The sequence below is a fragment of the Scyliorhinus torazame genome, chromosome 16 (genome assembly GCF_047496885.1).
Source record: "Scyliorhinus torazame isolate Kashiwa2021f chromosome 16, sScyTor2.1, whole genome shotgun sequence".
NCBI lineage: Eukaryota > Metazoa > Chordata > Chondrichthyes > Carcharhiniformes > Scyliorhinidae > Scyliorhinus > Scyliorhinus torazame.
Genome location: NC_092722.1, coordinates 31,855,754 through 31,883,645, shown reverse-complemented (window position 1 = coordinate 31,883,645; position 27,892 = coordinate 31,855,754). Strand labels below are relative to the sequence as shown.

General features: G+C 55.1%; 1 protein-coding gene across 1 annotated transcript in view; it reads right to left on the bottom strand.

Moving 5' to 3' along the window:
* Positions 1 to 8,553: 8,553 nt before the first annotated feature.
* Positions 8,554 to 27,892, bottom strand: part of LOC140392348 (tumor necrosis factor receptor superfamily member 25-like) — a 64,096-nt gene continuing 44,757 nt past the window's right edge. The window contains exons 5-9 of the mRNA XM_072477654.1: positions 20,801 to 20,874; positions 17,923 to 18,051; positions 10,808 to 10,851; positions 9,977 to 10,103; positions 8,554 to 9,272 (exon numbers count right to left, since the gene is read on the bottom strand). Of these exons, the coding sequence (XP_072333755.1) occupies positions 8,986 to 9,272; positions 9,977 to 10,103; positions 10,808 to 10,851; positions 17,923 to 18,051; positions 20,801 to 20,874 (661 nt within the window). The 3' untranslated portion in view covers positions 8,554 to 8,985. The remainder of the gene's footprint in view (positions 9,273 to 9,976; positions 10,104 to 10,807; positions 10,852 to 17,922; positions 18,052 to 20,800; positions 20,875 to 27,892) is intronic.

The window sequence follows — 27,892 nt, the reverse complement described above, 5'->3', positions numbered from 1 at the left end:
ACACATCCCGGACCTGGAGGTAGGAAACCTGGTAATGGGGGGGGGGGACTTCAACACCGTGCTAGACTCAGGGTTAGATAGATCTAGATCCAGGACCTGAAGAAGGCCGGCAGCGGCCAAGGTGCTTAGGGGGTTTATGGACCAAATGGGGGGAGTGGTCCATGGAGATTTGCTAGGCCGCTGGCCAAAGAGTTCTCCTTTTTCTCCAATGTCCATAAGGTATACTCCCAGATAGATTTCTTTGTTTTGGGAAGGTCACTGATTTCGAGGGTGGAAGGAACAGAGTACTCGGCCATAGCTGTTTCAGACCATGCCCCACATTGGGTGGATCTGGAACTAGGAGAGGAGAGGGAACAGCGTCCACTCTGGCGACTGGATGTGGGATTATTGGCGGATGAGGGAGTCTGCGGAAGGGTGCGGGGATGTATCGAAAGGTACCTGGAGGCCAATGACGATGGGGAGGTACAAGTGGGGGTAGTATGGGAAGCGCTGAAAGCGGTGGTCAGGGGAGAGTTGATCTCCATCAGGGCTCACAAGGGGAAAACAGAGGCCAAAGAGAGGGATAGATTACTGGGGGAGATTTTGAGTGTGGATAAAAAATATGCGGAGGCCCCGGACGAAGGACTATATAGGGAGAGACGAAGACTCCAGACGGAGTTTGACCTGCTGACCACAGGGAAGGCAGAGGCACATTGGAGGAAGGCACAGGGGATGAGATATGAATATGGGGAAAAGGCGAGTAGCCTGTTGGCCCACCAGCTTCGTAAGAGGACAGCGGCGAGGGAAATAGGGGGAGTTAGGGATGAAACGGGAACCACGGTGCGGAGAGCAGGGAAGGTAAATGAGGTGTTTTTTATGAGAGGTTATATAGGTCCCAACCCCCGGAGGGAAAAGAGGGGATGCAGCAGTTTCTGGACCAACTAAGGTTCCTGCGGGTGGAGGAGCAGGAGGTGGCAGGCCTGGGGGCGCCAATTGGGGTGGACGAGGTGACCAAAGGGCTGGGGAACATGCAGGCAGGGAAGGCCCCGGGACCTGACGGGTTCCCGGTGGAATTTTACAGGAAATACGTGGACTTGTTGGCCCCGCTGCTGGTAAGAACCTTTAACGAGGCCAGAGAAGGGGGGACCCTACCCCCGACAATGTCGGAGGCGACGATATCACTAATCCTGAAGCGAGATAAAGACCCGCTGCAATGCAGGTCCTATAGGCCTATCTCGCTCCTGAATGTGGACGCCAAGTTGTTGGCAAAAGTGCTGACAATGTGGATAGAGGATTGTGTCCCGGGGGTGGTGCACGAAGATCAGACAGGGTTCGTAAAGGGGAGACAATTGAATGTCAACGTGCGACGACTATTGGGGGTGATAATGATGCACCCAGCAGAGGGGGAGGCAGCGATAGTGGCGGCAATGGATGCAGAGAAGGCATTTGATAGGGTAGAGTGGGAGTATTTATGGGAGGTGCTGAGGAGGTTTGGGTTCGGGGAGGGGTTTGTCAGCTGGGTTAAACTCCTCTATGGGGCCCCAATGGCAAGTGTAGTCACAAATCGGCAAAGATCGGAGTATTTTCGACTACATAGGGGAACAAGACAGGGGTGCCCTCTGTCCCCATTACTGTTCGCGCTGGCAATTGAACCACTGGCCATAGCGCTGAGAGACTCCAGGAAATGGAGGGGGGTGGTTAGAGGGGAAGAGGAACACCGAGTGTCACTCTACACAGATGACCTACTGCTGTATGTGGCGGATCCAGTGGGGGGGATGACAGAGGTTATGCAGATATTGAGGGAGTTTGGAGATTTCTCGGGATATCGGCTTAACATGGGGAAGAGTGAACTTTTCGTAATACACCCTGGGGACCAGAGTAGAGGGATAGATAGCCTGCTGCTAAGGAGAGTGGAAATAAACTTCCGATACCTGGGGATTCAGATAGCCAGGAGCTGGGGAACCTTACACAGACTCAATCTGACTCGGCTGGTGGAGCAAATGGAAGAGGATTTCAAAAGGTGGGATATGCAGCCACTGTCACTGGCGGGCAGAGTGCAGGCAATTAAGATGATGGTCCTCCCAAGGTTCCTATTTGTGTTTCAATGTCTCGCTATATTGATCACTAAGGCCTTTTTCAAGAAAATAGATAGGAGCATCATGAGCTTCGTGTGGGCAGGGAAAGCCCCGAGGGTAAGGAGGGGGTTCCTGCAACGTAGCAGGGACAGAGGGGGACTGGCGTTGCCGAATTTGGGCGACTATTACTGGGCCGCCAATGTGGCGATGATCCGTAAGTGGATGATAGAGGGAGAGGGGGCGGCATGGAAAAGGCTGGAGATGGCGTCCTGTAAAGGAACAAGCTTAAAAGCGCTGGTGATGGCACCACTACCGCTCTCCCCAAAAAGGTTTACCACGAACCCAGTGGTGGCGGAAACACTAAGTATCTGGGGGCAATGGAGGCGACAGAGGGGTGTGTTGGGAGCCTCGGTGTGGTCCCCGATCAGGAACAACCATAGGTTTGCCTCAGGGAGGTTGGACGGAGGGTTCCAGAGCTGGCACCGGGCAGGAATTAGGAGAGTGGGAGACTTATTTATAGATGGGACGTTTGCGAGCTTGGGAGCGCTAGAGGAAAAGTACGAGCTGCCTCTGGGGAACATCTTTAGGTATATGCAGGTGAGGGCGTTTACGAGACAGCAGGTGAGGGAATTTCCGCTGCACCCGACACAGGGGATCCAGGATAGAGTGCTTTCGGGGGTGTGGGTCGGGGAGTGCAAAGTGTCCGAAATATACCGGGAGATGAGAGAAGAGGGGGAGGAGCTGGTAGAAGAGCTGAAAGGAAAATGGGAAGAAGAGCTCGGGGAGGAGATTGAGGAGGGTTTGTGGGCTGATGCCCTAAGTAGGGTAAATTCCTCTTCCTCGTGAGCCAGGCTTAGCCTGATCCAATTTACGGTGCTACATAGAGCACATATAATGGGAGCGAGGTTGAGCAGGTTCTTCGGAGTGGAGGACAGGTGCGGGAGGTGCGGGGGAAGCCCGGCGAACCACACACATATGTTTTGGTCGTGTCCGGCACTGGAGGGGTATTGGAGGGGAGTGGCGGGAGTGATCGCGAAGGTGGTGAAGGTCCGGGTCAAGCCAAGCTGGGGATTAGCTATATTTGGGGTAGCGGATGAGCCGGGAGTGCAGGAGGCGAAAGAGGCCGATATTGTGGCCTTTGCGTCCCTAGTAGCCCGGCGAAGGATTTTACTCATGTGGAAGGAAGCGAAACCCCCCAGCGTGGAGGCCTGGATAAACGATATGGCAGGGTTCATAAAACTGGAGCGGATGAAGTTTGCGCTGAGAAGATCGGCTCAGGGGTTCATCAGGCGGTGGCAACCGTTCCTTGACTATCTAGCGGAACGTTAGGGGGAAAATAGGTAGCCAGCAGCAGCCCAGAGGGGGCGGAGGGGTAAATTGTTTTTGTTCTAGATGGAGTGAAGGGGCGGGGGGGGGGAGCACTATTTCGTGTTATTTTGTTAGTTCACTATTTTATTTAAACAATGTTATCTATCAGTTATCATGTTACCGTTTTTGCTGATTTGTAAGGGGGAAAAATTGTGTTTGAAAACTTTAATAAAATATATATTTTTTTAAAAAGATGGGGGGGGTGGATTAGATATATATTAAGAAAGAAATGGTAAAAAACAGTTAAAATGAAATGGGATGAAAACAAATGGGTCGAGGTGGGGTCGAGCTTATCATCTGAATTTGTTGAATTTGATGTTCAGGCCGGAAGGCTGTAGTGTGCCTGACCGGAAGATGAGATGTTGTTCCTCCAGTTTGTGTTGAACTTCACTGGAACATTGCAGCAGGCCAAGAACAGACATGTGGGCATGGGAGCAGGGTTTTGTGTTAAAATGGCAAGCAACAGGAAGGTCAGGGTCCTGAATGCGCACAGACCGAAGATGCTCAGCAAAGCGATCACCCAGTCTGCGTTTGGTCTCTCCGATATAGAGGAGACCACATTGGGAGCAGCGAATGCAGTAGACCAAATTGGAAGAGATGCAAGTGAAACGCTGCTTAACCTGGAATGAGTGTTTTGGGCCTGGGATATTAAGCATGGAAGAGGTAAAGGGGCAGGTGTTGCACCTTCTTCTATTGCATGGGAAGGTGCCATGGGTGATGGGAGAGGTACTGGGTATGGTGGAGGAGTGGACTAGATTGTCTCGGAGAAAACGGTCTCTGCGGAATGCTGACAGAGGGAGTGAAGGGAAGATGTATTTCCTATTCTTATGCTCACTGGCACATGGAACTGGGAGTAATCCTGAGGCCCTGCTTTTTAATTCCCTTCCCAACTCCTTAAAATCTGCTTTCCTACCAATGTCATTGGTTCCAATGTGGACCAAGACCTCTGCCTGTTCCCCAGTTCCAAAAGAATGACCTGCAGTCGTTGTGACTTCCTTATTTTTGCCCAGTAACCTGTAATTCCAAGTATTACACGGCAAGTGTCACTTGTGGTTGAGTTGATAACACACCATCCCAGCCCACTCCCCACACACACCATCCCAGCCCACTCCCCACACACACCATCCCAGCCCACTCCCCACACACACCATCCCAGCCCACTCCCCACACACACCATCCCAGCCCACTCCCCACACACACCATCCCAGCCCACTCCCCACACACACCATCCCAGCCCACTCCCCACACACACCATCCCAGCCCACTCCCCACACACACCATCCCAGCCCACTCCCCACACACATCCCAGCCCACTCCCCACACACACCATCCCAGCCCACTCCCCACACACATCCCAGCCCACTCCCCACACACATCCCAGCCCACTCCCCACACACACCATCCCAGCCCACTCCCCACACACACCATCCCAGCCCACTCCCCACACACACCATCCCAGCCCACTCCCCACACACACCATCCCAGCCCACTCCCCACACACACCATCCCAGCCCACTCCCCACACACACCATCCCAGCCCACTCCCCACACACACCATACCAGCCCACTTCCCCCACACACACTGTGCTGGTGGAGGGGTTGGGCTGAGGGCGCACTGTGCTGGTGGAGGGACTGGGCTGAGGGGGCACTGTGCTGGTGGAGGGACTGGGCTGAGGGGGCACTGTGCTGGTGGAGGGACTGGGCTGAGGGGGTGCTGTGCTGGTGAAGGGGCTGGGCTGAGGGGGCGCTGTGCTGGTTTCGGGGCTGGGCTGAGGGGGCCCTGTGCTGGTTTCGGGACTGGGCTGAGGGGGCACTGTTCTGGTGGAGGGACTGGGCTGAGGGGGCGCTGTGGTGGTGAAGGGGCTGGGCTGAGGGGGTGCTGTGGTCGTGGAGGGACTGGGCTGAGGGGGCGCTGTGCTGGTTTCGGGGCTGGGCTGAGGGGGCGCTGTGGTCGTGGAGGGACTGGGCTGAGGGGGTGCTGTGCTGGTTTCGGGGCTGGGCTGAGGGGGCGCTGTGGTCGTGGAGGGACTGGGCTGAGGGGGTGCTGTGCTGGTTTCGGGGCTGGGCTGAGGGGGTGCTGTGCTGGTTTCGGGGCTGGGCTGAGGGGGCGCTGTGCTGGTTTCGGGACTGGGCTGAGGGGCACTGTTCTGGAGGAGGGACTGGGCTGAGGGGGCACTGTGCTGGTGGAGGGACTGGGCTGAGGGGGCGCTGTGCTGGTGAAGGGGCTGGGCTGAGGGCGCACTGTGCTGGTGGAGGGACTGGGCTGAGGGCGCACTGTGCAGTTTGGAGGGACTGGGCTGAGGCGGTGCTGTGCTGGTTTAGAGGCTGGGCTGAGGGAGCGCTGTGCTGGTTTAGGGGCTGGGCTATGGGGGCACTGTGCTGGTGGAGGGACTGGGCTGAGGGGGCGCTGTGCTGGTTTGGGGGCTGGGCTGAGGGGGCACTGTGCTGGTGGAGGGACTGGGCTGAGGGGGTGATGTGGTGGTGGAGGGACTGGGCTGAGGGGGCGCTGTGCTGGTTTTGGGGCTGGGCTGAGGGGGCACTGTGCTGGTGGAGGGACTGGGCTGAGGGGGCACTGTGGTGGTGGAGGGACTGGGCTGAGGGGGTGATGTGCTGGTGGAGGGACTGGGCTGAGGGGGCGCTGTGCTGGTTTAGGGGCTGGGCTAAGGGGGCCCTGTGCTGGTTTAGGGGATGGGCTGAGGGGGCACTGTGGTGGTGGAGGGACTGGGCTGAGGGGGCGCTGTGCTGGTGGAGGGGCTGGGCTGAGGGGGCGCTGTGCTGGTGGAGGGACTAGGCTGAGGGGGCACTGTGCTGGTGGAGGGACTGGGCTGAGGGGGCACTGTGCTGGTGAAGGGGCTGGGCTGAGGGGGCGCTGTGCTGGTTTTGGGGCTGGGTTGAAGGGGCACTGTGCTGGTGGAGGGACTGGGCTGAGGGGGTGCTGTGCTGGTTTAGGGGATGGGCTGAGGGGGCACTGTGCTGTTGGAGGGGCTGGGCTGAAGGGGCACTGTGCTGGTGGAGGGACTGGGCTGAGGGAGCGCTGTGGTGGTGAAGGGGCTGGGCTGAGGGGGCACTGTGCTGGTGGAGGGACTGGGCTGAGGGAGCGCTCTGGTGGTGAAGGGGCTGGGCTGAGGGGGCGCTGTGCTGGTTTAGGGGATGGGCTGAGGGGGCACTGTGCTGTTGGAGGGACTGGGCTGAAGGGGCACTGTGCTGGTGGAGGGACTGGGCTGAGGGAGCGCTGTGGTGGTGAAGGGGCTGGGCTGAGGGGGCACTGTGCTGGTGGAGGGGCTGGGCTGAGGGGGCACCACGCCATTGGATGTGATGTTAAACTGATGCCCTGTCTGCCTTTTTAGTTGAGCATAAAAGATCCTAAATCACTAATTCTCAGAAGAGCAGGGGAGTTATCCTTGGTGTCCTGGCCAATATTTATTGCTGGACGAATATCTAAAACAAATGATCTGTTGATTATCGTTTGCTGTTGGTTGGATCTTCCTGTGCACACATTGGCTGCCACGTTTCCTACGTTACAACCGTCACTGCACTTCAACAAGATACTTAATTGGCTGGAAAATGCTTTGGCCCATCCTGAGGTTGTGAAAGGCAAGTTTGAAGTTTTCTCAGTAACACTCTCGTTATGTTGATCAGATGTGGAATTTGCTGTCATGGCGATAAACATGTTTATTTTTTTTTAACAAACAATTTTATTGAGGTGTTTTAGGCATATAGAAAAACTGACATTGTACAGTACAAACAAAAAAAGAAGTCAAGACACAAATTACACATGAAACATAATGCAAACCACGGCTCTGTTCACGCACGGACCTGCCTCAATACCCCCCCCCCCCACTCGACTCTACTCCACCCTAGTCCTGCCGACGCTTACTCCTCTGCGAAGAAGTCAATAAATGGCTGCCACCTTCGGGCGAACCCTAGTAGTGAACCTCTCAAGGCGAACTTGACTTTCTCTAGGCCAAGAAAGCTCGCCATGTCCGATAGCCATACCTCAGCCCTCAGGGGCTTTGAGTCTCTCCATGCTAACAGTATTCGTCGCCGGGCTACCAGGGAAGCAAAGGTCAGAACATCGGCCTCCCTCTCTTCCTGGATTCCCGGATCCTCCGAAACCCCAAAGATTGCCACATCTGAGCTCATTACCACCCCAGTCAACACCCGGGACATGACATCTGCGAATCCCTGCCAATACCCCCCGAGTTTAGGGCACGACCAGAACATGTGTACATGGTTAGCCGGCCCTCCTGCGCATCAAGGACACTTGTCCTCCAGCCCGAAGAATCTGCTCATCCGGGCCACCGTCATGTGGGCCCGGTGCACGACCTTAAACTGGATCAGGCTGAGCCTGAGCCTGGCGCATGTTGCGGTCGCGTTTACTCTGCTCAGGGCTTCGGCCCAAATACCGTCCTCCAGCTCCTCCTCCCACTTAAGCTTCAGGTCCTCGGTCTGCGTATCCTCAGCTCTCATTAGCTCCTTGTAGACGTCTGAAACTCTACCCTGTCCCACCTCTCCCCTAGAAATTACCTTGTCCTGCCTCCCCTTCGGCGGGAGATGTGGGAAGGACGGCACCAGTCTGCGAAAAAAATACCTCACCTGCAAGTATCTAAAGTCGTTCCCTCTCGTCAGCCCAAACTTCTCCAGCGCCCTCATGCTCGGAAAGCTCCCTTCCAGGAACAGATCCCCCATCCTCACAATCCCCGCCCTCCTCCACAGTCGATACATCCCGTCCATGTTCCCCGGGGAAAAATAGGTGGTTGCCACAAATTGGGGTCCACACCGATTCTCTTACCTCCCCTACATGCCTCCTCCACTGGCCCCAGATCCGAAGAGCCGCCACCACTATCGGGCTGGTGGAGTACCGTGCCGGCGGAAGCGGCAGAGGCGCCGTGACCAGGGCTGCTAAACTAGTGCCCCTGCACGAAGCAGCCTCCATCCGCACCCACCATCCATTTCCTTATCATCGCTATGTTGGCCGCCCAGTAATAGTTGCAATAAACATGTTTATTAACACAGATTTATACACAATAATACAAACACGCTGTACATAGAACAGTATAGAAAAATCCTTTACTTCCTCGCCCCCTTCCCCACCCTGTCACCCGCCCAACACCCAGTTCCCCTCCCCTAATAAACTCCCTCTTCAAGGGTAAGGTTGAAAAGCACAACAAATGTTGATATATATGGGTCTCCAAAACTGACCTGTCCCCTAACTCATAGGGAGCAGCCCCCAATACTGTTCACTCCTTAAAGTGAAGGGGATTGTTCAGCAAGGATTGTCCTCTGGATTATCCTCTCTATGAAACAAGCTGTTAAAGAGAGAGGCGATTGTCCCTTTAGACCAGTACCTCTGCGCCTCAGGGACCCAGGAATGGAGACCCTGTACTGCCACACGATGATGCAAGTGAAGTGTTGAGGCCTTGCCCCAGTATTTAGGCCGCTCTGAGGGGCTCCAGGCTGTGAGGCAAACCTAGGAATTGGCAATGATGGGAATCGACTCTGTTCAAAGCAGGGAATTTGCCTCCACAAGCCCTACTGTCCGGAGTTGTGATGGCATGTTGTTTTAATGTAGTGAGTTAGCATTGTTGAGCAGTTTTATTTGAAGTTCCTCCACTATTCCTGATAGATTCATGGTCTCTAAGGCCTGGTACACGGACTCCATTGAGGCTGTACATTGCTGGCTCCACTGTCGCAGCATTTCATACTGCTGGTCCCGCGACTGGGCAACATCCATCTCGATCCTCTCGATATCACAGTCCCTTAGCTGCAGCACACGCATCAACTCTTTCCATCTCCGCACTGGCACCAAATTGATGATCTCATACAAAGTCTTTCCCTCTAGGGACGTAGCTGCCGAACAAGAAAGATCCAATCAAAGGCCACCCTTCTCATACCACACATTGCCAGCTTCTGACCACACACTGCCCTCCTCTGGCCAGACACATCAAACCTCTGGCCACAACCCCCCAGGGTAAAGCTCCCTCTATATTGTTCCCATCAAACACGCCCAGGGCAGGTACAGCACAAGGTTAGATACAGGATAAAGCTCCTTCTACACTGTCTCCATCAAATACTTCCAGGGCAAAAAGCATGGGGTTAGATCCACACGGTAGCACAGTGGTTAGCTCTGTTAGTTCACAGTGCCAGGGACCCGGGTTTGATTCCCGGCTTGGGTCACTGTCTGTGCAGAGTCTGCATGTTCTCCCCGTGTCTGCGTGGGTTTCCTCCAGGTGCTCCGGTTTCCTCCCACAAGTCCCGAAAGATGTGCTGTTAGGTGAATTGGACATTCTGAATTCTCCCTCTGTGTACCCGAACAGGCGCCAGAGTGTGGCGACTAGGGGCTTTTCACAGTAACTTCATTGCAGCGTTAATGTAAGCCTACTTGTGACACTAATACAGATTATTATTATCAGTGAAGCTCCCTCTACACTGTCCCCATCAAACACTCCCAGGACAGGTACAACATGGGGTTAGATTCCGAGGAAAGCTCCGTCTACATTGTCCCCATCGAAAATTCCCAGGAAAGGTACAGCACGTTAAATAAAATCCCTCACCTCGTGTCTCGTGTTGGAGTAGAGTCGTCTGAGGACTGGTGCCATAAATGTTGCTGTTTGCCAGTGGCTGGGTCAGGACCTCAACAATGACGTCTGATTTCACATCCAGAGCTGGAATCTCAAACGGCTTCAGCAAAAAGAGTGAATCAAGAAATTAGTGAAATTAGGCCCAGACCTGTAAGTACAGTAACACCCACAAGAATTGGAATAGATTTCTGCTCCTTCCGTGACAGGGTTGGAGCGTGATGGAGCTCCAATGATGGAGTGCTTTGAAGGGTATTACAGAGGATATTAATAAAATGGACACAAGGAACTGATTTGTACAGTGGCTGGGATGGGGGTGGGGTGTTGTGGCGGGGGAAAACACCAAGTGAAATTATTTTGCTGGTCTTACTCCGTATGATCACGCTTGCCTTGCAGCCTCACACCCACTACTCCTCACTGTGGTAAACCACTGTGTTCCTATATTGAGGGTTGTACGGTAGAACCTGCACAGGTTCACCTGGGCCCCTGCATGCTGGCTCCGCCCAGGAGCCGGGTTATAAATATGCGTGGCCTCCAGCTCGCAGCCATTTCGTCAGCTGCTGTGGGAGGCCACACTTCAGATACTAATAAAGCCTCAGTTTGAATTCAACTTCGTCTCCAGCCACATTGATCGTGCCTCACTCCCTGAATGTGAGTTTCACATTGAACTCACTGTGCTTTTGCCAACAATTGCAGAATGTGATGGGAGTCTGTGTGTGATATAACTTCAAGGTGAAAGGCTGGAGGGAGAGTACAGAGCTCTTCGCCTCACCAATACCAGTGTATGACCAACCTGATGTTACTCACCAAGGTCTTGTCTTCATTTTTAATCTTTTTGTCTTCTTCAGGAGCTGAAAGACAAAAACCACGAGTGAGAATCCCTGATGAGTGGCTCCATTATCTCCTTTCCCACTCATACACCAGCTACCTGTAACCCATTGTCCACTACCTGCTACACCCTACACTACGTTTTTGTAAGCAAGTGACCACAGATTTTCAGGCAATTTAACAAAATTCTAAAGCTTAGGGTGAAATAGCACGGTAGCACAAGTGGATAGCACTGTGGCTTCACAGCGCCAGGGTCCCAGGTTCAATTCCCTGCTGGGTCACTGTCTGTGCGGTGCCTGCACTTTCTCCCCGTGTCTGCGTGGGTTTCCTCCGGCTGCTCCTGTTTCCTCCCACAGTCCAAAGACGTGCAGGTTAGGTGGATTGGCAATGATAAATTACCCTCAGTGACCAAAAAGGTTAGGAGGGGTTATTGGGTTACAGGGATAGGGTGGAAGTGAGGGCTTAAGTGGGTTGGTGCAGACTCGATGGGCCGAATGGCTTTTCTTCTGCACTGTATGTTCTATGTTCTAATGTTCTAAGAGGCATAGACGTTAGCTTGGAGCAGTTGGTAACACTCTTGCCTGGAAGTTACAAGATTCCAGGTTCAAGGCCCACAACAGGACTTGAGCATAAAAATCAAGACTGGCATTCCAGTGTGATACTGAGGAGTGCTGCACTGTCAGAGGTTCTGTCTGCCCAATGAAGCATTAAACTGAGGCCCCATCTGCCTGCTCAGATGGATGTAGTTGCACTGTGCATCACTGGAGACTTGCTGCATTGATCTAGTGATGACTTGGATTCAATCATGCCGTAGGTCATCAGAGATCAGGGACTAAATACTTCCTAGTTTGTAACTGAGCAAAATCTGTAATTAGCATACAGGAGAGTCTATAATTCCACATAAAACTTCAGTTAACTTGGAGATTACTGCTCTGCAGGCAAATGTGGCGGGCATTTTGGACACAGCAGGACCCCACAATGAAACAAACGACTAGCTACTCCTTGAGTGATGCTGGATGAGGGGTGAATGTTGGCTCAGAACACCAGGGAGAAATCCCCTGTTCTTCTATTAGTGCCCTGGCATCATTAACATCCAGCTCGGCACAGATAATGGACCTCATTTCAGTGTCTGATCTGAAAGATGGCACCTCTGAGAAAGAATCAGGCTGGATTTTGTGCTCAGTCCTGGGCGGCACTTGAACCCCTGACTTTGTGACTCAGGCCAACATTTGAAACCACACCACTCTTCTCATCTTGGACAGATATGCTATCATTTTTGGATAGCTCATATACTTCTCGGGTCAGAATACTAAAGGACACGCTCACATTTGTGGAATATTTTGCCAAAGTCTTTCAATTTTATACAGGATACTTTTCAAAGTTTAACATCTCCTCCCTCAAATATTTCCTTTATATTGGAAGGCACATTTGTGTCAGACAACGAGAGAGATTGGGGAAAGAATTTTGCGATCCCCTCCAAGGCAGGTTCTGAGGTGGTGAAGGGAGTGTAAAATTGAATGGACGGGATTCCCCACTCTCCCGTTTGGGTGGGCAGGGCCTCGGGTGAGAAAATCGCCCATTTACCTCCCACTTAAGGGCCTTATCCCACCCAGCCTCAGTGTATAGGCTGTTAGGAGCGTGTGTGGGTAGACTGGGAAAGTGACATTTGCAATTCTCCCCATCTCGGGCAGGAAGAGGGTAGGGTGGAGCAGCACCTCACTCTGTAGGCCCCTCACAATTGGGGCACCATCTCTCCTGGGCGCTGGAGTTCCAGGAGCCCCCACTGCCCCCCCCCCAAAGACCTGATTGACCTCGCCAGGTGACCCCTACTCTCCTGCCGTTGAGATCCCTGGGACTTATCTTTTTAATGGCCCTGGGACGTAGCCCCGAGCAGTGCTGCAGTCCCACTTCTGACCACTGCAGCACTGTGCCTGGTCAAGTTGAAGGCTGTTGGCCAAACTGATTGGCTGGCAGCTCTCACGGATGGGTCTTCCTGCCAAGGGATGACTGATGTCCAGCCCACTGCCAATCAACACTCAAGTGAATGTTCAATGACAGTGGGAGTTTGAGAGTCGGTGGCTGCAAGCTAGACGCCGACTTTCCGCTCATCACCCTTAAAGTTCAACCCATGATTTGCGATGGCTTAACATACATTTTTGCTTCTTACAATCAGTCAGGTTAATCTAACAGTTGAAATAAGCTGGTCCTGAACTCCCAGGCTTTAAGCAATGGATGTAAGCTCCCATTCCTTCAGTTAGAACAAAGAAGAAAAAAGAACAAAGAAATGTACAGCACAGGAACAGGCCCTTCGGCCCTCCAAGCCCGTGCCGACCATGCTGCCCGACTAAACTACAATCTTCTGCACTTCCTGGGTCCGTATCCCTCTATTCCCATCCTATTCATGTATTTGTCAAGATGCCCCTTAAATGTCACTATCGTCCCTGTTTCCACCACGTCCTTCACAGTGTGGGAGTCAGGGGCAGTCCTTCCTTAGGTAATGTTATGACCAGGTGAGAAAGGGTGAGCTGGCCCTCGTCTATTCGGCCTCCTTGTTGGTCACAGCGGATTAAATTTATTTTTCATGAGGATGCACCTTTTCCGAACCCAAATGTATTTAACTATATAAGGAGCCAATTAAACAAGGTTTTATTGAATTTTAAAAAGACAGCATTTATTAACCACTAAGCCCTGCGTATGTATGGGCGGGATCGAACTGCCCCATTCAGCCCCTAAATCTCACGAGAGGGCCAAAACCATATCTGTGCCAGTGAGATCTCGGTGTGAGATTTTGGTGCGAGATCTCAGCGTGAGATCTCGGTGTGAGATTTCAGTGCGAGATCTCGGTGTGAGATCGCGGTGTGAGATCTTGGTGTGAGATTTCGGTGCGAGGTCTCAGTGTGAGATCTCGGTGTGAGATTTTGGTGCGAGATCTCGGTGTGAGATCTCGGTGTGAGATTTCGGTGCGAGATCTCGGTGTGAGATTTCGGTGCGAGATCTCAGTGTGAGATCTCGGTGTGAGATTTTGGTGTGAGATTTAGTGCGAGATCTCGGTGTGAGATCGCGGTTTGAGATCTCGGTGTGAGATTTCAGTGCAAGATCTCGGTGTGAGATTTTGGTGCAAGATCTTGGTGTGAGATCTCGGTGCGAGATCTCAGTGTGAGATCTCGGTGTGAGATTTTGGTGTGAGATCTCGGTGTGAGATTTTGGTGCAAGATCTTGGTGTGAGATCTCGGTGTGAGATCTCGGTGTGAGATTTCAGTGCGAGATCTCGGTGTGAGATCTCGGTGCGAGATTTTGGTGCGAGATCTCAGTGTGCGATCTCGGTGCGAGATCTCAGTGTGCGATCTCGGTGCGAGATCTCAGTGTGAGATCTCGGTGTGAGATTTCGGTGTGAGATCTCGGTGTGAGATCTCGGTGTGAGATTTCGGTGTGAGATCTCGGTGTGCGATCTCGGTGCGAGATCTCAGTGTGAGATCTCGGTGTGAGATTTCGGTGCGAGATCTCAGTGTGAGATCTCGGTGTGAGATTTCGGTCTGAGATCTCGGTGTGAGATCTCGGTGCGAGATCTTCCCCTTCCCACCGGTGACGTCATCTGGTTCATGCCCAGAATGGACATGAATCTGAGGGGTAACCCTCCTCCACTGTGGGGGTGGTTTCCCAATATGAGTGGTGGGGGGAGAGGAAGGGAGAGCCCCGATGGCAGTATGGGGGGGCGGGGAGGAAGAGTGCGCCCGATACGTCCATGGTATGGAGGAAAGCAGGGAAGAGAGTGTATTCCGATATTGCTGTGCTGAGCGGGGGGAGAGAGAGGGTCCCCTGATACCACTGTGGTGGGGAGAGAGTGCGCCCCAGTACTTCTGTGGTGGGGGGAGAGTGCGCCCCAGTACTTCTGTGGTGGGGGGGGGAGAGTGCGCCCCAGTACTTCTGTGGTGGGGGAAGAGTGCGCCCCAGTACTTCTGTGGTGGGGGGGAGAGTGCGCCCCAGTACTTCTGTGGTGGGGGGGGAGAGTGCGCCCCCAGTACTTCTGTGGTGGGGGAGAGAGTGCGCCCCAGTACTTCTGTGGTGGGGGAGAGAGTGCGCCCCAGTACTTCTGTGGTGGGGGAGAGAGTGCGCCCCAGTACTTCTGTGGTGGGGGAGAGAGTGCGCCCCAGTACTTCTGTGGTGGGGGAGAGAGTGCGCCCCAGTACTTCTGTGGTGGGGGAGAGAGTGCGCCCCAGTACTTCTGTGGTGGGGGAGAGAGTGCGCCCCAGTACTTCTGTGGGGGGGGGAGAGTGCGCCCCAGTACTTCTGTGGGGGGGAGAGAGTGCGCCCCAGTACTTCTGTGGGGGGGAGAGAGCGCGCCCCAGTACTTCTGTGGTGGGGGGAGAGTGCGCCCCAGTACTTCTGTGGTGGGGGAGAGAGTGCGCCCCAGTACTTCTGTAGTGGAGAGAGTGCGCCCCAGTACTTCTGTGGTGGGGGAGAGAGTGCGCCCCAGTACTTCTGTGGTGGGGGGAGAGTGCGCCCCAGTACTTCTGTGGTGGGGGAGAGAGTGCGCCCCAGTACTTCTGTAGTGGAGAGAGTGCGCCCCAGTACTTCTGTGGTGGGGGGAGAGTGCGCCCCAGTACTTCTGTGGTGGGGGAGAGAGTGCGCCCCAGTACTTCTGTGGTGGGGGAGAGAGTGCGCCCCAGTACTTCTGTGGTGGGGGAGAGAGTGCGCCCCAGTACTTCTATGGTGGGGGGAGAGTGCGCCCCAGTACTTCTGTGGTGGGGGAGAGAGTGCGCCCCAGTACTTCTGTGGTGGGGGAGAGAGTGCGCCCCAGTACTTCTGTGGTGGGGGAGAGTGCCTCAATATTTCCGTGTTGGAGGAAATGTGCCCCCAATATTTCCGTAGTGGGAGAAGTGTGCCCCCAATATTTCTGTGGTGGGGGAAGTATGCCCCCAATATTTCCGTGGTGGAGAAAATGTGCCCCCAATATTTCCGTGATGGGGGAAGTGTGCCCCCAATATTTCAGTGGTGGGGGAAGTGTGCCCCCAATATTTCCGTGGTGGAGGAGGTGTGCCCCCAATATTTCCGTGGCGGAGGAAGTGTGCCCCCAATATTTCCATCGTGGGGGGAGTGTGCTCCCAATACCTCTGTGGTGAGGGGCCAAAGGTGGTGGGGGGCAGTGCACCCAGTACTCCTGTTATGGGGGGAGTGCCCCCTGATACTTCCATGATGGTGGGGGGGGGTGCCTTCTGATACTTCTATGGTGATGGGGGGGGGGGGGCATCCTGAAGCTTGAGGGGGCAGTCCTCTGTGTCCGTACGAGTGGGGAAAGTTGGAGGAAGTTAAAGATGGCCCCCTGATGTCTGTGGAATCGGCCTTGCTGGCTCTACCAGGCTTTGCCCCGCCGCAGTGATGGCGCAAAACACGGCCCCAGATTCTCTGTGCCAGAAAACTGAAAACTCAGCTGTGTTTCTGGAGAGAAACACATTGGTTTTCAGTCAGAGCTGACACTCTGACAAATGCTGGGAAAATTCCGCCTTATATCCTTCCTAGCCCTCTCTCTTCCTGTATCCCATTAAAATTGTACAATTGAATAATTGTCTCTCCTTGTTCTTGCAATCAAAACACACAATCTCTTATTCTTCGCCATGAATTTAATCTGTCCCGTGTCCTGCTACTTTAAAAGCTTAAGACTTCTTGAAGTCTATTCCTATCTTCCGCCCTAATTACTGCGCTTCCAAGTGCTAACTGCAAATTTTGAATTGTGCCCTGTATAGCCATGTTCAAGTCATTGATATATAACAAGAACAGTGATGATCCTAGTCCTGAGCCTTAGGGAACCTCTCTATATACATCCCTCCAATCTGACAAACAGCCTCCCACCACAATCCCTATTCTCAATCCCTTAGATAACTTTGTTTCTCATGCCACTGTTGCCCCCTTTCTCCCTCAATTTACTAATAAGCTTATTATATATTGTTTTATCAAATACCTTTTAAAAATCCATGTTCACACCAAACTGCACTGCCCTCTCCCACCCTCACTCTAACGTCATCAAAAATACAATCAAGTTATTCAAACACCATTTGCTCTTAGCAAATTTCTGCTACTCCTCCTTTATTATAGAACTTATAGAATTTACAGTGCAGAAGGAGGCCATTCGGCCCATCGAGTCTGCACTGGCTCTTAGAAAGAGCACCCTACCCAAGGTCAACACCTCCACCCAGTAACTCCACCCAACACTAAGGGCAATTTTGGACACGAAGGACAATTTAACATGGCCAATCCACCTAACCTGCACATCTTTGGACTGTGGGAGGAAACCGGAGCACCCGGAGGAAACCCACGCACACACAGGGAGGATGTTCAGACTCCGCACAGACAGTGACCCAAGCCAGGAATCGAACCTGGGACCCTGGAGCTGTGAAGCAATTGTGCTAACCACAATGCTACCATGCTGCCCGCTCTGGCTTGTCTCAGTCGCTGTTGATTTTTCCCCCTGACCATTGTTTCTACCACCGATGTTAAACTGAGTGACCTGTGGTTACCAGGTTTGTTCTCCTCCTGTTTTTGGAACATTTGCTATATCCTGTCCTCGAGCACTAACCCTTTGAAGCGCATTGGATGATTATGGCCAGCACTATCTCATATTCTACCCTTACTTTCCTCAGCCACCTAACGTGCTTTCCAGCCACACCAGGTGACATACCCACTTTAAGAACTACTACTGTTCCATGCACCTCTCTTTTTTTGATCTATTTTTATCTCATCCAGTTCCCTGGCAACTTCATTGTTTACTGTGACTCGGGAAAAGTCATCTTGATATTTACATTCCACCCTTTCATCCAATGGACTGCAAAACCTGTTGCGGAGGCTGACAGCGGGCAGCGAGAGTCTGGGCCAGTCCTCCGCTATCTGCTTGGGGTGGGGTGGGCGGTTGTGCAGTGCAAGCCAAGGACAGCCCTTGGGTGGAGGGTGGTGGGGAGGGGGTTGGGGAGGGGGTAGCGAATGGTGGTGGGGGGGGGGGGCAAGGCAGCTGTTGGATTGGGGGAAACCTGGGGAGGTGGGGGAGAGTGCGATGCAATCCCGGGGCAGTTTATTACTGAGGTAACGTGAAATGATGAGATTACCTGTGACAGTGGTGGCTTCCAGTTTTTCTGGAACTCTCACACGTCGGAATTTCTGCCGCAGAAACTGAAGCAATACAAGCAGAATGAAGATAGATCCCACAATGGCCAGAATCAGAACGGGCCTCAACCCTGGAGACAACAAAGCAGCCAATTAGTAACAACCACTCTTGGGAATACAGGAATCACAGTCAGTAACAAACCCACTTATCAACACAGGTTCTACAGGCAGTAACAATCACCCAGTTTTTATACAGCACTACAGTCAATAACAATTGTCCTTGGTCACACAGGGCTACGGTCAGTAACAGTTGCCCTCAGAAACACAGTGGTACAGTCAGTAACAATTGTCCTTGGTCACACAGGGCTACGGTCAGTAACAGTTGCCCTCAGAAACACAGTGGTACAGTCAGTAACAATTGTCCTTGGTCACACAGGGCTACGGTCAGTAACAGTTGCCCTCAGAAACACAGTGGTACAGTCAGTAACAATTGCCCTCACTAACATAGGGCTATAGTCAGTAACAATTGCCCTCACTAACACAGGGCTACAGTCAGTAACAATTGCCCTCACTAACATAGGGCTACAGTCAGTAACAATTGCCCTCACTAACATAGGGCTACAGTCAGTAACAATTGCCCTCAAAAACACAGGGCTACAGTCAGTAACAATTGCCCTCACTAACATAGGGCTACAGTCAGTAACAATTGCCCTCACTAACATAGGGCTACAGTCAGTAACAATTGCCCTCAAAAACACAGGGCTACAGTCAGTAACAATTGCCCTCACTAACACAGGGCTACAGTCAGTAACAATTGCCCTCACTAACACAGGGCTACAGTCAGTAACAATTGCCCTCACTAACATAGGGCTACAGTCAGTAACAATTGCCCTCAAAAACACAGTGCTACAGTCAGTAACAATTGCCCTCACTAACACAGGGCTACAGTCAGTAACAATTGCCCTCACTAACACAGGGCTACAGTCAGTAACAATTGCCCTCAAAAACACAGGGCTACAGTCAGTAACAATTGCCCTCACTAACACAGGGCTACAGTCAGTAACAATTGCCCTCACTAACACAGGGCTACAGTCAGTAACAATTGCCCTCACTAACACAGGGCTACAGTCAGTAACAATTGCCCTCACTAACACAGGGCTACAGTCAGTAACAATTGCCCTCAAAAACACAGGGCTACAGTCAGTAACAATTGCCCTCAAAAACACAGGGCTACAGTCAGTAACAATTGCCCTCACTAACACAGGGCTACAGTCAGTAACAATTGCCCTCACTAACACAGGGCTACAGTCAGTAACAATTGCCCTCACTAACACAGGGCTACAGTCAGTAACAATTGCCCTCAAAAACACAGGGCTACAGTCAGTAACAATTGCCCTCACTAACACAGGGCTACAGTCAGTAACAATTGCCCTCAAAAACACAGGGCTATAGTCAGTAACAATTGTCCTCACTAACACAGGGCTACAGTCAGTAACAATTGCCCTCACTAACACAGGGCTACAGTCAGTAACAATTGCCCTCAAAAACACAGTGGTACAGTCAGTAACAATTGCCCTCAAAAACACAGGGCTATAGTCAGTAACAATTGCCCTCAGATACTCAGGTCTACAGTCAGTAAATTGCCCTCACTAACACAGGGCGATAGTCAGTAACAATTGCCCTCACTAACACAGGGCTACAGTCAGTAACAATTGCCCTCAAAAACACAGTGGTACAGTCAGTAACAATTGCCCTCACTAACACAGGGCTACAGTCAGTAACAATTGCCCTCAAAAACACAGTGGTACAGTCAGTAACAATTGCCCTCAAAAACACAGGGCTACAGTCAGTAACAATTGCCCTCAGATACTCAGGTCTACAGTCAGTAAATTGCCCTCACTAACACAGGACTACAGTCAGTAACAATTGCCCTCACTAACACAGGACTACAGTCAGTAACAATTGCCCTCACTAACACAGGGCTACAGTCAGTAACAATTGCCCTCAAAAACACAGTGGTACAGTCAGTAACAATTGCCCTCAAAAACACAGGGCTACAGTCAGTAACAATTGCCCTCAGATACTCAGGTCTACAGTCAGTAAATTGCCCTCACTAACACAGGGCTACGGTCAGTAACAATTGCCCTCGCTAACACAGGGCTACGGTCAGTAACAATTGCCCCCAGATACTCAGGTCTACAGTCAGTAAATTGCCCTCACTAACACAGGACTACAGTCAGTAACAATTGCCCTCGCTAACACAGGGCTACAGTCAGTAACAATTGTCCTCAAAAACACAGGGCTATAGTCAGTAACAATTGCCCCCAGATACTCAGGTCTACAGTCAGTAAATTGCCCTCACTAACACAGGACTACAGTCAGTAACAATTACCCTCACTAACACAGGGCTGCAGTCAGTAATAATTCCCATTGGAAACGGGACTACAGTTAGTAACAATAGCTTTCAGCAACAGAAGGACTACAGTCAGTAGGTATTCCCCCCTCTTTGGCAACACATGAGGACTGTCAGCAACAACTGAGCATAGAAACACATGGACTGCAGTCAGTAACAAAAACCCAGGGCAATAGGGACGACTGCCAATAACAATCACAGAGGGCAACACAGTGAGCCAGTAACAATCATCATTGTAACACACGTACCACCATCAATTAGGACACACAAACGTCCCATCATTGGTTGTGTGTGGGAGACCCTAGCAGACCAATTGCTCAAAGCCACACTGACTGGGAACAGCCACAACAGCCCAACTGGGGGAAAAGGGGGCGACTGGGTAAATCATTGTTGATTCTTTTATTCAGATGTCCTACTCCCATTTCCACAGTAAGAATTGTTGTTCTGAGAGGTCTTCTAAGAGATACCTGTGTGCCCAGATAGTGGTTCGGTAGTCAAACATCTGGAACAGTTGGGAGAGGAACTGTTCTTACACGGCTCCCTAAAAGAAATATCAGACACAAAAATCAGCAAAGGTCACAGAAATAATTTAAAACAAATAATCCAGAAAGCAGGAGCACCCGCAGGGCGGAATTGGCTGCAGATATTCAACCTTCAGGAGCTTAGGGTTCAGAATAGCTGCCCACCTCACACTACCACTTGGCCAGGAACAATCTCAGAATCTAAAGACATCCACTCATTCTAAAGGGACAAAATGGGTGGGATTCTCCATTAGCCGACGCCGAAATTGGGAAATGCGATTGAGTGGAGAATTGCTTCTGACGCAAAAATCGCGGCATGCGCCAATTTGATGCCAAATTGCAATTCTCCGTCACCTCGACAGCGGCGTCAATGCGTTTCACTCCGCACGCACAGTAGATACCACCATTTCCACATCATTAGCGGGCCCGATCAGGTATTCTCCGGGGCCTTCACGATTCTCCCCCTCTGGTGGGCCAAGTTCCCGACCACACGGTTCACTTGTGCTTTTAAAAATGGTGGCTGCTGAGGGAGAGAGAGGGGGTCCGGAAGATTCCAACATCGCCATAGTTTACTGACAGTTGTGCTGCTGGCCGGGGGGCTTCTACCAGGGCCGGGAGGAGTAGTGGGGGCCAGGAGGTGGGCTGTGGGGTCGGGGTGGATGGGCATGGAACACCATTGCTGTACACACCACTAACAGCCCACTTTGAACATGCTGCCACGGGTCATAGAGATGTTCCCCCGGCCTCAGACTATCAATCAGCTGTATGGGCGCGCTCCAGCACAACCGGTAACATCTTGGTGGCTGGGATGAGTGTGTGTGGGGAGTGTAATGTGTATGTGCGGCTGCAGCTTGTCAGCCTCCCGAGTGTCAATCACAGACCCGGCAAATCCGGCACCATTTTCCATTGGAATCGATTGTGTTGCCTGCGGCACGGTGCCGGCCCCTTAACGATAGCGAATCGGTCCCGGTGTGGCACCGGTGCCGGCCCCTTAACGAGAGCGAATCGGTCCCGGTGCAGCACCGGTGCTAACCCCTTAACGATAGCGAATCGGTCCCGGTGTGGCACCGGTGCTGGTCCCTTAATGATAGCGAATCGGTCCCGGTGCGGCACCGGTGCCGGTCCCTTAACGATAGCGAATCGGTCCCGGTGTGGCACCGGTGCCGGTCCCTTAACGATAGCGAATCGGTCCCGGTGCGGCACCGGTGCTAACCCCTTAACGATAGCGAATCGGTCCCAGTGCGGCACCGGTGCCGGTCCCTTAACGATAGCGAATCGGTCCCGGTGCAGCACCGGTGCTAACCCCTTAACGATAGCGAATCGGTCCCGGTGCGGCACCGGTGCGAGCCCCTTAACGAGAGCGAATCGGTCCCGGTGCGGCATCGGTGCCGGTCCCTTAACGATAGCGAATCGGTCCCGGTGCAGCACCGGTGCGAGCCCCTTAACGATAGCGAATCGGTCCCGGTGTGGCACCGGTGCTAACCCCTTAACGATAGCGAATCGGTCCCGGTGCGGCACCGGTGCGAGCCCCTTAACGATAGCGAATCGGTCCCGGTGCGGCACCGGTGCTAACCCCTTAACGAGAGCGAATCGGTCCCGGTGCGGCACCGGTGCTAACCCCTTAACGATAGCGAATCGGTCCCGGTGCGGCATCGATGCCGGTCCCTTAACGATAGCGAATCGGTCCCGGTGCAGCACCGGTGCGAGCCCCTTAACGATAGCGAATCGGTCCCGGTGTGGCACCGGTGCTAATCCCTTAACGATAGCGAATCGGTCCCGGTGCGGCACCGGTGCGAGCCCCTTAACGATAGCGAATCGGTCCCGGTGCGGCACCGGTGCTAACCCCTTAACGAGAGCGAATCGGTCCCGGTGCGGCACCGGTGCTAACCCCTTAACGATAGCGAATCGGTCCCGGTGCAGCACCGGTGCCGGTCCCTTAACGATAGCGAATCGGTCCCGGTGCAGCACCGGTGCGAGCCCCTTAACGAGAGCGAATCGGTCCCGGTGTGGCACCGGTGCTAACCCCTTAACGATAGCGAATCGGTCCCGGTGCAGCACCGGTGCTAACCCCTTAACGATAGCGAATCGGTCCCGGTGCGGCACCGGTGCGAGCCCCTTAACGATAGCGAATCAGTCCCGGTGTGGCACCGGTGCCGGTCCCTTAACGATAGCGAATCAGTCCCGGTGCGGCACCGGTGCCGGTCCCTTAACGATAGCGAATCGGTCCCGGTGCAGCACCGGTGCGAGCCCCTTAACGATAGCGAATCGGTCCCGGTGCGGCACCGGTGCCAGCCTCTTAACGATAGCGAATCGGTCCCGGTGTGGCACCGGTGCCGGCCCCTTAACGAGAGCGAATCGGTCCCGGTGCGGCACCGGTGCTGGTCCCTTAACGATAGCGAATCGGTCCCGGTGCGGCACCGGTGCCGGCCCCTTAACGATAGCGAATCAGTCCCGGTGTGGCATCGGTGCCGGCCCCTTAACGATAGCGAATCGGTCCCGGTGTGGCACCGGTGCCGGCCCCTTAACGATAGCGAATCGGTCCCGGTGCGGCACCGGTGCCGGCCCCTTAACGATAGCGAATAGGTCCCGGTGTGGCACCGGTGCCGGCCCCTTAACGAGAGCGAATCGGTCCCGGTGCGGCACCGGTGCTGGTCCCTTAACGATAGCGAATCGGTCCCGGTGCGGCACCGGTGCTGGTCCCTTAACGATAGCGAGTCGGTCCCGGTGCGGCACCGGTGCCGGTCCCTTAACGATAGCGAATCGGTCCCGGTGCGGCACCGGTGCCGGTCCCTTAACGATAGCGAGTCGGTCCCAGTGCGGCACCGGTGCCAGCCCCTTAACGATAGCGAATCGGTCCCGGTGCGGCACCGGTGCTGGTCCCTTAACGATAGCGAATCGGTCCCGGTGCAGCACCGGTGCCGGCCCCTTAACGATAGCGAATCGGTCCCGGTGCGGCACCGGTGCCGGTCCCTTAACGATAGCGAATCGGTCCCGGTGCGGCACCGGTGCCGGTCCCTTAACGATAGCGAATCGGTCCCGGTGCGGCACCGGTGCCGGTCCCTTAACGATAGCGAGTCGGGCCCGGTGCGGCACCGGTGCCAGCCCCTTAACGATAGCGAATCGGTCCCGGTGCGGCACCGATGCCAGTCCCTTAACGATAGCGAATCGGTCCCGGTGCGGCACCGGTGCCGGTCCCTTAACGATAGCGAATCGGTCCCGGTGCAGCACCGGTGCCGGTCCCTTAACGATAGCGAATCGGTCCCGGTGCGGCACCGGTGCCGGTCCCTTAACGAGAGCGAATCGGTCCCGGTGCGGCACCGGTGCCGGTCCCTTAACGATAGCGAATCGGTCCCGGTGTGGCATCGGTGCCGGTCCCTTAATGATAGCGAATCGGTCCCCGTGCGGCACCGGTGCCGGTCCCTTAACGATAGCGAATCGGTCCCGGTGCAGCACCGGTGCTAACCCCTTAACGATAGCGAATCGGTCCCGGTGCAGAATCGGTGCCGGTCCCTTAACGATAGCGAATCAGTCCCGGTGCAGCACCGGTGCGAGCCCCTTAACGATAGCGAATCAGTCCCGGTGCAGCACCGGTGCGAGCCCCTTAACGATAGCGAATCAGTCCCGGTGCAGCACCGGTGCGAGCCCCTTAACGATAGCGAATCAGTCCCGGTGCAGCACCGGTGCGAGCCCCTTAACGATAGCAAATCAGTCCCGGTGTGGCACCGGTGTGAGCCCCTTAACGATAGCGAATCGGTCCCGGTGTGGCACCGGTGCGAGCCCCTTAACGATAGCGAATCAGTCCCGGTGCAGCACCGTTGCGAGCCCCTTAACGATAGCGAATCAGTCCCGGTGCGGCACCGGTGCGAGCCCCTTAACGATAGCGAATCGGTCCCGGTGCGGCACCGGTGCCGGTCCCTTAACGATAGCGAATCAGTCCCGGTGTGGCACCGGTGCGAGCCCCTTAACGATAGCGAATCGGTCCCGGTGCGGCACCGGTGCCGGCCCCTTAACGATAGCGAATCAGTCCCGGTGCGGCACCGGTGCCGGCCCCTTAACGATAGCGAATCGGTCCCGGTGCGGCACCGGTGCGAGCCCCTTAACGATAGCGAATCGGTCCCGGTGCAGCACCGGTGCCGGTCCCTTAACGATAACGAATCGGTCCCGGTGCGGCACCGGTGCCGGCCCCTTAACGATAGCGAATCGGTCCCGGTGCAGCACTTGTGCCGGCCCCTTAACGATAGCGAATTGGTCCCGGTGCGGCACCAGTGCTAACCCCTTAACGATAGCGAATCGGTCCCGGTGCAGCACCGGTGCGAGCCCCTTAACGATAGCGAATCAGTCCCGGTGCGGCACCGGTGCCGGCCCCTTAACGATAGCGAATCGGTCCCGGTGCGGCATCGGTGCCGGTCCCTTAACGATAGCGAATCGGTCCCGGTGTGGCACCGGTGCCAACCCCTTAACGATAGCGAATCAGTCCCGGTGCAGCACCGGTGCCAACCCCTTAATGATAGCGAATCGGTCCCGGTGCGGCATCGGTGCCGGTCCCTTAATGATAGCGAATCAGTCCCGGTGCGGCACCGGTGCCGGTCCCTTAACGATAGCGAATCGGTCCCGGTGCAGCACCGGTGCTAACCCCTTAACGATAGCGAATCAGTCCCGGTGCGGCACCGGTGCCGGTCCCTTAACGATAGCGAATCGGTCCCGGTGCGGCACCGGTGCTGGTCCCTTAACGATAGCGAATCAGTCCCGGTGCAGCACCGGTGCCGGTCCCTTAACGATAGCGAATCGGTCCCGGTGCGGCACCGGTGCCGGCCCCTCAACGAGAGCGAATCGGTCCCAGTGCAGCACCGGTGCGAGCCCCTTAACGATAGCGAATCGGTCCCGGTGCGGCACCGGTGCGAGCCCCTTAACGATAGCGAATCGGTCCCGGTGCGGCACCGGTGCGAGCCCCTTAACGATAGCGAATCGGTCCCGGTGCGGCACCGGTGCGAGCCCCTTAACGATAGCGAATCGGTCCCGGTGCGGCACCGGTGCGAGCCCCTTAACGATAGCGAATCGGTCCCGGTGCGGCACCGGTGCGAGCCCCTTAACGATAGCGAATCGGTCCCGGTGCGGCACCGGTGCCGGCCCCTTAACGATAGCGAATCGGTCCCGGTGCGGCACCGGTGCTGGCCCCTTAACGATAGCGAATCGGTCCCGGTGCGGCACCGGTGCCGGCCCCTTAACGATAGCGAATCGGTCCCGGTGCGGCACCGGTGCCGGTCCCTTAACGATAGCGAATCGGTCCCGGTGCGGCACCGGTGCCGGCCCCTTAACGATAGCGAATCAGTCCCGGTGTGGCATCGGTGCCGGCCCCTTAACGATAGCGAATCGGTCCCGGTGTGGCACCGGTGCCGGCCCCTTAACGATAGCGAATCGGTCCCGGTGCGGCACCGGTGCCGGCCCCTTAACGATAGCGAATCGGTCCCGGTGTGGCACCGGTGCCGGCCCCTTAACGAGAGCGAATCGGTCCCGGTGCGGCACCGGTGCTGGTCCCTTAACGATAGCGAGTCGGTCCCGGTGCGGCACCGGTGCCGGTCCCTTAACGATAGCGAATCGGTCCCGGTGCGGCACCGGTGCCGGTCCCTTAACGATAGCGAGTCGGTCCCGGTGCGGCACCGGTGCCAGCCCCTTAACGATAGCGAATCGGTCCCGGTGCGGCACCGGTGCCGGCCCCTTAACGATAGCGAATCGGTCCCGGTGCGGCACCGGTGCCGGTCCCTTAACGATAGCGAATCGGTCCCGGTGCGGCACCGGTGCCGGTCCCTTAACGATAGCGAATCGGTCCCGGTGCGGCACCGGTGCCGGTCCCTTAACGATAGCGAGTCGGTCCCGGTGCGGCACCGGTGCCAGCCCCTTAACGATAGCGAATCGGTCCCGGTGCGGCACCGGTGCCGGTCCCTTAACGATAGCGAATCGGTCCCGCTGCGGCACCGGTGCCGGTCCCTTAACGATAGCGAATCGGTCCCGGTGCAGCACCGGTGCCGGTCCCTTAACGATAGCGAATCGGTCCCGGTGCGGCACCGGTGCCGGTCCCTTAACGAGAGCGAATCGGTCCCGGTGCGGCACCGGTGCCGGTCCCTTAACGATAGCGAATCGGTCCCAGTGCAGCACCGGTGCGAGCCCCTTAACGATAGCGAATCGGTCCCGGTGCGGCACCGGTGCGAGCCCCTTAACGATAGCGAATCGGTCCCGGTGCGGCACCGGTGCCGGTCCCTTAATTATAGCGAATCGGTCCCGGTGCGGCACCGGTGCCGGTCCCTTAACGATAGCGAATCAGTCCCGGTGCAGCACCGGTGCTAACCCCTTAACGATAGCGAATCAGTCCCGGTGCGGCACCGGTGCCGGTCCCTTAACGATAGCGAATCGGTCCCGGTGCGGCACCGGTGCCGGTCCCTTAACGATAGCGAATCAGTCCCGGTGCAGCACCGGTGCCGGTCCCTTAACGATAGCGAATCGGTCCCGGTGCGGCACCGGTGCCGGCCCCTTAACGAGAGCGAATCGGTCCCAGTGCAGCACCGGTGCGAGCCCCTTAACGATAGCGAATCGGTCCCGGTGCGGCACCGGTGCGAGCCCCTTAACGATAGCGAATCGGTCCCGGTGCGGCACCGGTGCGAGCCCCTTAACGATAGCGAATCGGTCCCGGTGCAGCACCGGTGCCGGCCCCTTAACGATAGCGAATCGGTCCCGGTGCGGCACCGGTGCGAGCCCATTAACGATAGCGAATCGGTCCCGGTGCGGCACCGGTGCGAGCCCCTTAACGATAGCGAATCGGTCCCGGTGCGGCACCGGTGCCGGCCCCTTAACGATAGCGAATCGGTCCCGGTGCGGCACCGGTGCTGGCCCCTTAACGATAGCGAATCGGCCCCGGTGCGGCACCGGTGCCGGCCCCTTAACAATAGCGAATCGGTCCCGGTGCGGCACCGGTGCCGGTCCCTTAACGATAGCGAGTCGGTCCCGGTGCGGCACCGGTGCCAACCCCTTAACGATAGCGAATCG